At 38.7% G+C, this 9,387-nt stretch overlaps 2 protein-coding genes across 2 annotated transcripts; one reads left to right on the plus strand and one right to left on the minus strand.

Annotated features, from left to right (window-relative positions):
- Nucleotides 1-1,010: 1,010 nt before the first annotated feature.
- Nucleotides 1,011-1,478, plus strand: LOC143890561 (ethylene-responsive transcription factor ERF019-like). Its single transcript, XM_077395284.1, has one exon. It carries the CDS (start codon nt 1,011-1,013, stop codon nt 1,476-1,478), a length of 468 nt encoding a protein of 155 aa, XP_077251399.1.
- Nucleotides 1,479-2,834: 1,356 nt separating this feature from the next.
- HSD5 (hydroxysteroid dehydrogenase 5) lies at nt 2,835-8,188 on the minus strand. Its single transcript, XM_077393599.1, has 6 exons — nt 7,895-8,188; nt 6,636-6,828; nt 5,527-5,612; nt 5,002-5,133; nt 4,694-4,858; nt 2,835-3,492 (listed from the first exon to the last, which is right to left on the minus strand). The coding sequence occupies exons 1-6, from the start codon at nt 8,075-8,077 to the stop codon at nt 3,199-3,201; spliced, it is 1,053 nt and encodes a 350-aa protein (XP_077249714.1). The 5' UTR covers nt 8,078-8,188; the 3' UTR covers nt 2,835-3,198.
- Between the last annotated feature and the right edge of the window lie 1,199 nt (nt 8,189-9,387).

The raw sequence follows: 9,387 nt of genomic DNA on the forward strand, positions 1-9,387 counted from the left end.
ATATGCGATTCAGCTCTCCTAAACAAACTCTTGTATCCAAAATTTACTAAGTCCAACAAATGAACTGTTTGTATCATCCTAGGAAGTGGGCCCATTGTACTTTTCGAAGAATACTAAACTTCACGCACACAGCGTATAAAATCTCTCTCTCTCTCTCTCCACTGGTAAGTTTCGGCAAATTTGAATTTTTAGAACATAAAACATAAAGCCTGAGCTTAAACTTTATGAGATTTAACTACAAATAAATTTACTTTTCTGAGATATTTAATAGCTATGTAGAAATTTACACATAGAATGGAGTTAATAGCTATAAAGAAATTTAGTAGAATAGGGCAGTGATAAATCGACTCCCCATGTGTCTATCTCTCTCTGCTATGAGGAGATAGATAGACACATGGGGAGTCGATTTATCAATTTGGGGAGTTGATTTATCACTCTCCTTTATTTAATATACAGCTATAAAAATGTACATTTATAGGACGATCCTAATCTTTCAATTCGCGGAGGTTTATATACTCTAATTTTTTAAACTTTCCAATGAGAAAGCTTTTGAGGCATGGCCTATGGATGTTGGGAACTGATAAATGAATGGTTCAGATCATCCGAACAGGTGAACCCACTTGTACTTTTCTGTTGAATCCTGTTAATCGTTTATGTGAAGAAAATTACAAAAAGATTATTGGAAACATCACATTTTCCCAATCAATCAACAAATAAAAATTTCAAAGTCAAAACTAGTGTTATCTTTTAATTTCACCACTTGCATTCTCGAATCAGTTTTGACCTTGCAAAAAAAATAATACATTGAACCAGGTCTAAACCCTAGTCAAACTTTTCTACTGGTCAACCCTTTTGACATCAAATCTAGCCTCCCCTCTAAGGCTGACGTTTCCATTCTTCAACCTATATAAACTCACATGCAATCCTCCCAACCCATCTCTCATTTCCCAACACTCACCCAAAAATCTGACCCACTTGTCGGACTTGTCGGATTCCGGTCGACGGAGAAAATGAGCGGTAGAATAAGTGAGAGGAAGTACAAAGGAGTACGCCGCCGGAAATGGGGGAAATGGGTGTCGGAAATTCGGCTCCAAGGCAGCCGGACCCGCCTGTGGTTGGGATCTTACTCCGCCCCTGAGGCCGCGGCGGTGGCCCACGACACTGCCATGTTCTATTTGCGGGGCCCATCATCTATAGAGAATTTGAATTTCCCTATGAGTGTTCCGATGTTTTATCAAGCCGACATGTCGCCCACGTCGGTACAAAGCGTTGCCACAAATGCGGGCATGGCCGTCGATGCTACATTGATCACTAGATTGCCGGAAAACGACGTAAAACTACCGGAAAATGGTGGGTTTCAAGGTCTAGAGATATCAATTTGGGAAGATGAAGATAATTCAAAGGTGTGTGGGAGCTTTGAGTTAAGGGAAGGAGAGGCATTGAGTATATCAATTGATGACATGGAAATATGTATATAGAGGGCGTATTATCCTACCCGTTAGATTAATGTGTGCAAAGAAAGAATCAACGGCTTAAAGTCGTCTAAAACGGGCGTCTTTTTAGCATCAATAACTCTTGATTTGTGATGGGTCCCATCTTTAGACCTTTGGAAAAGTACTTGTTTATTTGAATATGCACAAACGGTGGTTTTTACTTTCGAACATCCATTTACAAGCAACCAGAGTCAAAATCCTAACAAAAGAATTTAGGGAATGTTTGGCAACTCTACAAAAATATTCCATGGAATATTAGTTGGGCCACTTGTGAGAGATTGGCTGAGAGGGAGAGACTTGAAATGCGGGTGGGAGTGAGGGGAGCATTGAAAAGCCCATGAAAAAAAGGGGCAAAACCTCAATTATTATTTTTCACTATTTTTTAGGGATTTCTTATTCTCTCTTTTACAATTGAGCCGATAAATATTCCATGGAATATCTTTTCATGGTTGCCAAACATGCCCTTAAGAATTTCCAGCACAGTTCAGTTTGGCAATTTTACAGGTTTTTTACCCAAATTCCAAACAAACAGTGCACACTAGTGGCCGTAGGATACAATCACACCTACACGGCACACATGGGTCCTAAAAATGTCACATATAAATGCCTAACATCACATTCTTCTATCAGTTTCCCTATGATAATTAGCTTTCGAGAGAAGCCTGAAAGCTTCAACAACCATAAATTAAAAAGAAGAAATGAGAATCATGTGTAGTTCCTTTATTATTTGTTAATAAAGGTATAGGAAAGGAATGTCAATTCTCATGTATTGTTTCTTTACTGATTAAGCTATAGAAAAAGGTGGTCAACCTCACACAGAGAGGTAAAAGCCCTCTAAATATTATCATAGATTGAAGGTCCCTCTAAATAAAACCTCAACCGTGCAGCTGAAAGTTACCATGAGGCTAATAGTTTACCTTTTATGTGTAACCAAACAGTTGTAAAATAAAAAAATTTAGAAAAAATTTTCCTTTCCAAACTTTTCCAAGAAAAATACTTCCAATAAAAACAGGACCCTAGATGTAAGGGGTGTTAACAACCATTCAGAAAAAAATTTAAGAAATTCATGTCAAATGAACATTTGCTATTTCTTACAACTGTTTTTCTACCATTATTCCCACCTGCTGTATGCCAAGTGTACCATACCAATTGCAAACCATTGACCATTTTACATCTCATATGTTTATTTCTTGCATTACTAAAAAAGTATCCAATCTTAGAAGAATAATCACAAACTTAGAAAGCATTTTCAATCTAAATTATGGTTTCTATCACCTTGGAATTCAAGTTAATTTCCCACATCTACCTCATCAAATCTAAAAATATGTGAGTGACCACTACTTAGAAACATCTCAACCCTCGATTTATTATTCAAAAGCATCTCAACTCTGGATTTATTAAGTATTCATCCCTCATGGGAATTAAGCTACCCACACTCATACTCCACATTAAAAACCCAACATGAAAAGAAAACAAGCAAGAAGAGATCTGAGGAGAGAATTCTTACTCAGAGCTTTACTCAAAACTTCTATTGAAACACCTAAACCCTTGATTTATTTTTCGAAAGCATCTAAACCCAAGATTTATTAATTAGTATTCATCATTCAAGGGAATTAAGCAACCCACTCATACTCCACATTACAAACCCAACATAAAAAAAACACAAGCAAGAGATCTAAGGAGAGAGAATGCTTACTCAAAACTTCTATTGTTGGGGAGAGAGTGGAGTGAAGGTCAGCAGCCCGCCGAGGAGGGGGGGCCTGGGAGAAGTGGACTCCAGAAGAGGTCTGCCCGTTCCGATGTAAGATCCCTTTTTGGTGGTGGCGCCGTCAGTTGAAAGGAGCAAGCGAAATGTCCAGTCTAGAACACTGGGAGCAAAAACCCTATAAAGAAGAAAGATGTCATACCAGCTAGGGAACTTCACATATGCAGCACGCCTACAAGCGCCCGCCACAATCAACCTTGCGTACTCCTCGGCCTGCCCTCTGATGATTGAAACCTACAACAGAAGTTTCAATTAGCTCAAACGAGATTCATATCCTCATGGAGTATAATCTCTGTTTGTCAGTTTGGTTGCAGGTAGTTACCTCGTAGAGTAGTGGCAAATTAAAACTTAAAGTCAACAGGGAGAAGACAAGCCAAGTAGCTACCAAGCATTAATCCTAGGAGACTACTTGGATTTTGCCAATAGTTTGCTAATATGCACTTGAGCAGACAAGGAAATAAGCCAAGTAGTCTCCCCGTACTTTGAAACTCTATAATCAACCAAACAGAGTATTTTGCTGATGTGGCGGCCAAAAACCACACAAAACTCCTACAAAACACGGAATATTGTGCAACCTAACGGACCTTATATGTACACAAGGGTGCAACTTCTGGTAGACTGGCCGGACCGACCCGAACCAGCTCAAACCAACCAGTTCTAGGTTGGGTGTGGGTTGTACATATTAACCAATTGGGCTGAGAGCTTTCACAACCCAAAAATTTGGGTTGGGTTTAGCTTGGATGTTGGTACCTTAGGTCTTGGGTTTATCCTGGAGTGACCATTTGCAGCCTTACATATAGACACACCAAATTGCATTGAACAACTAATATAAGAAGTGCAAACAGGGTTTCATAGCCAGGACGGCGACTCCCTGCGCTCAACGTTCATGATCAGTGTCCTGGCCCACATGCACTGCACCGTGGGCAGGGATTGGTCGTCCATCCTAACACCCTCCCAGGGTGTTTTCACATCATTATTTCCCTTAACAAAAAGCATGCAATCAACAATCCATAGAGATGTACATACTGTGTGTGTGCCGATTCCTCACATCATTATTTCGCTTGACAAAGCAGGCAATCAACAACCCAAAGAGATGTACATAATGTGTGTGTGTGTGTCTCAATGGAAACATGACATTCTGGTGTACTTGAATGTACAAACACATTTTATATAGGCTACTGATATTTATTTTAAAATGTGAGGGTGCAAATATCAGTAGCCTATACATACATATATATACATACATACATATAGGATTGGCTAGGAAATTTTGCGAAAAGTCATTTCACAGCTCATAGATGAATTAAATGAATAAGACGAAATCTACTGCGGGGATGGCTGTTTTCTCCTGAAAAAATGAGCCGCAAAATGGCTTTTCGCGAAATTGTCTAGAAAATCCCCATTTAGATAGATAGATATATAAAATAGTACTTACATCTCTCTCTTCCTTCCATTGCATCTCTGGTCCCTCCTCCAACAGGAACTTGCAGGTGGGCATCGCACTCCCAATCCATCCATGTGTTGCAATGGTTATTCCAACCTCATCTCCCACTTCAAACCTCAACGACTCATAAAAATTTGTCAAGGCCGCCTTCGCTGCCTAATTATTGAAAAAAAAACACAATGAAAATGAAAAGGACCCATCATCAATGCTAATAGTATTGTGCTAATAATGTATAGTATCACATCAAGTGCTTATTAACATTCTCAAACCTAACAAAGAAATAAGATTTCGATACTCACAGCGTATAAGCTCATCCCCGGCATAGGTAACCAGCTCTCAACCGATGCATTAACAACGATCCGACCATGGGTTTGCCTCAGATGAGGAAGAGCGACGAAAGTTGGATAAACATTCCCCCAAAAATTAATATCCTATTACAAAACAATTCATAAACACGATATAATAGTTACAATCTTGCAATTGAGAAGAATAGAAAATTTCTTTCATTATATGCACTTACATTCCTTTAATCACAAATTCTGAAGAGTAAATTCTCATTGAAGTATAAATGATTAAATAACACCAACTCTAACAGCTTAAGCTTTTGGAGTAATTGGTTGTTTCACATGTGCCATGTGTACGGCCAGCCCAAAAAATGAGGGGTCACACTTAGGGGGGAAGTGTTGAAGAATAAATGATTAAATAACACCTACCCTAACAGCTCAAGCTTATGGAGTAATTGGTTGTTTCACAGATCGAAAGGGAAAACAAAGAAGATGGCTAGTGAAACCTTACGATCACCTACTTGCACATTGATCCCTTACCATCATATGAGGAAACACAGAGGTGTCAATGGCATCTTCGAAGAAGAAATTATGTCCCAAGCTTACCGTGTTTACCAAATGATCCACTGCAAAATATGCACCAAAACAACAATATGAATTTGTATTTCAACAACTACAGATTAAAATAGGGGAACCCGCGAGTATATCTAAATTAACCAAAATGGCTTGTACTTTTAGTGAAGTATACCTTTTTAGTATTTTTTCTTTTTTAGAAAATAGGAGGGCAAAATAACTAGAAATGCAATCTTCCTAGAGTAGAGATGGTAAGGCCCTGTTTGTTTTGGATTTTGAGACTCGATTGCGAGTCCAAAACTGATTATTGTACTTTTGGACTCGTAATTGGTTCTATAAATCCAAACAATGTTTGGTTGCCGGGTTTTTTTTGTTCCTGGGAGTTATGTGGGAGAAAAAAATACCCTGGGAGATAGGTGGGGGAAAAAAAGTCCTAGAAGTATCCTGGTAAAATAAAAATCCCATGTTTGGTTGACCGGATTATGGTGGGAAAAAAAAAACCTTTGTTTGGTTGCTTGAACTGTTGGGTAGAAAAAAAATTCTTCTCAAGCTTATTTTTGGTTCCTGAGTTTATTTTTGTTCCTGGGGTTATTTTGGGATGGGGTGAAAAGGCAATCATTACAAAAGTGGGATTAAAAAATTCACCCCACAAGTAATCATTACAAGAGTGGGATTAAAATAAACCTAATGCTAAAAGGCAACCAAACATGGGATGGGACCAAAATTTAACGAACTCTTCCTGGGACAAAAATATAACTGGCAACCAAACGGAGCCGCGCCCATTAGCACTGAGTTATTATCGGATGCTTGTTCATATTTTTCCTTGGGAATAAGTGGGGCCCACTTTTTCAATGATCCAATATGGTCATGTGAAAAGCCTTGCAAGGGTTTGGATTATTAAAAAAAAATTCTAGCACTTGTACTTTTGTCCACTCATTTTTTTTTTCCTTTAATTATGAGCACACATCATATAACAACTCATTTATCATTTTTGTAGCAGTTCAACTTAATATCATGCATGAGAGTTAGCAAATTGTTAATCTCTACACATAAAATGGGTGAAGATGAAGACTTACCATGGCCATAGTAATTTAAGGCTTCATTGAAGAATCTTCTACAGTCCTCTTCCTTGACAACATCTGCGGGTGTGACCAGGACATTCCTTGCACCCAATTCTTTAGCATTCTCACTGATCATCCGGAGTCTATGCTCTCTCTTAGCCACTAACACAAGATTTGCCCTCCTCTGTGCATATTCATATGCTATTTGCTGCGCTTTTACACAAATACACAATAAAATAGTATTACTATCGTGAAAATTCATACATAACCCATGCATGGATGGCAGTGAGAATGCAATACATGGAAATGATATCCAAACTCCCTTGGTTGGATAATAGCACTCCTCGCCTTGTTATACACTTCTTTGATTGGAAATTGAGAACATTATAATTTCTCCAAAACCGTAATAACATATACAGTGAATTCGAAAAGGGAAGTGATATATCTGCCCCTTTTGATTACTTGGGACACCCAGCAGCAGTGTACACGGCAATCAGGCCCATTGAATCCTTCTGGAGTGATGTAGAGTGAAGTACATCGGCCCCTCTGCAGTCGTTGATACATTACTGCTGGGTGTCCCAAGTAATCCAAAGGGGCGGATATATCACTTCCCATTAGAAAAGTGTAGATAATAAAGAAAGCAAAAATGTAAATAAAAAGAAAACAGTGCCATTATAGAAACAGGGGAGTGCACTCCTCCCTAGATTTTATAGTTTTTTATTTGTTAAGGATAGATCAATCCCCAAATAGCCATAAAATAAGGAGTGTCAATATAAAAACAAGGTAGTGCATATATCATCTACCCTATGTAAGAGTGTAAGACCTCGAGCATAAACAGCATATATACTACATTAATTTTGACTCATAATGGGTTCTCAAAATCCAAAACAAACAGGGCCTTATGACAACCAATTGTGAGTCCCCAACAGATTATTGACCAAAAATTGCACTAAATTTGAGTCTAATGACCGGTTGGGGACTCCATAATCGGTTTTCATAATCTAAAACATACAGGGAAGGGTTGTTCAAACTCCCTTATTCTAGATTTCGTATTTAAAACCCAATACCCAATTAAAATCCTACCTTCCATTGATATGTTATTTATTTTGGAACCCAGAAAGATGAGTTTAGTTTCTACATCAAATTCTTATTTTCAAGAAAGATGACAATCAAATTTTACAGAAAATAAAAGGAGATGATCACAAATGACAAAAACTATATCAAATAAACAGAAACCCTCTACAATTTGAATCTTAGCCGTCGGATAGGATTACCTCTCCGATCCCGGAGGACGCTCCGGTGATGATGACCACTTTATCTTGCATGTCTTCACTGTAAAAGCTGTAGTAAAGCCATTCACATGCATGGATGAATGACAGAGTTGGCCATGCAAAGGCTAGCATAGCCAGGCTTGTTGGGGGCACCACCAAATTTAGCAGAGAATTGAAGAGATCCATCACAAGAGAGAGTGATAAAGATAGAGAGATTGGAAAGAAGATTAGAAACTGAGTGCTTTTGAACTTTGAAGGGTTGTTTAAGGATAGAGAGGAAGGAGGATTTGGGTGGCCAAAACAGTGAGCATGAAGGGATGATGCATGTGGGTGTTGGACACGTTTGAGATTTGCAGAATTGAAACACCTGGTTGACACGTGGAGGAGCTTCTCTAAATTTAGCTACGTACAGTTCTCTATCTTGGCTAACTAAAGGTTGAACTCTCCCTTGTTTTGTACCTTGGCTTTTACAGGTTATTTTTGGCAAAAGAAGGGGAATTGTCAAGCATGTATATCTAGAAAACCTTATACTGTATTAAAAAAAGGCTGTACGGCCCACTTCATGGGATGATCCAAACCGTTCCTTTGCTGGGCCACAACGTAAATAGGTTGTGCCCTTCTTAATTAGATCGGAGGTTTAGGATCATCTTATGAAAATGATTTTTGGGGCACAACCTACTTACATTGTGGCCGAACAAATGAACGCTTTGGATCATCCCATGAAGTGGGCCGTACAGTCTTTTTTGAAAGATCTTGGACTATACGGCCACAGGCCATATAAAATGTATGGAAAAAAAAGGTTTTTTGCCATTGTATTATGATCTATTCAAACATGACAATAATTATATGGGAATTGCTAGCGTCCATCGCAAAAGGCTTTTCGTTGCTGGTCTCTCACACGTCGGACCAGCCACCTCGTGAATGGAGACAAAAGCTACCTTAGCAGATCCCACATATATAGGGAAATGATATCAGCACTTCAATGTTTTGATATCCACACTCTCCTTGCTTGTCTTTTAGTATTTTTGTGAGTACTTTCTGGGAACTGTAATAACCTGTTGACAGCCTCTTAAATTCTAAAAGACAAGCTAGTAGAGCATGATATCAAAACATTGGAGCGTGGATATCATATATAGTACTTAATTATTTATTATATAATTAGGGAGATGATATTTTCAACCCCTCTACAGCACGCATTCGCCCCCTTTGTCACGTGAATATAAGGGGCAACTTTAAAATCACATTAAAAGGGGGACGAATGCGTGCTGCAGGGGTGAAAATATCATCACCCTATAATTATTGTCTTGTTTGAATAAGGATTTGCTATGGGCCATCGGAGAAGGCATTTCGCTGCTGGGATGTTGCATGTGCCACCTCGTGAATGGAGGAAAAAATGTTCTATGCCAATATATTCTGATATATATTCAATTGGGATCTGCTACTTTGTCTCCATTCACGAGGTGGCTGGTCTGACGTGCGACAGACCAGCCGTGAAA

The sequence above is a fragment of the Tasmannia lanceolata genome, unplaced genomic scaffold (assembly GCF_043159265.1).
Source record: "Tasmannia lanceolata isolate RefF3 unplaced genomic scaffold, GAP_Taslan_0.1 ptg000013l, whole genome shotgun sequence".
In the NCBI taxonomy this organism is placed as follows: Eukaryota; Viridiplantae; Streptophyta; class Magnoliopsida; order Canellales; family Winteraceae; genus Tasmannia; species Tasmannia lanceolata.

Coding starts and splice junctions, on each gene's coding strand:
- LOC143890561 (XM_077395284.1), top strand. CDS start 1,011: ATGAGCGGTAGAATAAGTGAGAGGAAGTACAAAGGAGTACGCCGCCGG.
- HSD5 (XM_077393599.1), bottom strand. CDS start 8,077: ATGGATCTCTTCAATTCTCTGCTAAATTTGGTGGTGCCCCCAACAAGC. Junction 6,829..7,894: donor CGTCCTCCGGGATCGGAGAG/GTAATCCTATCC, acceptor GTAAAAGCGCAG/CAAATAGCATATGAATATGC. Junction 3,493..4,693: donor AATGGAAGGAAGAGAGAGAT/GTAAGTACTATT, acceptor CTTCTGTTGTAG/GTTTCAATCATCAGAGGGCA.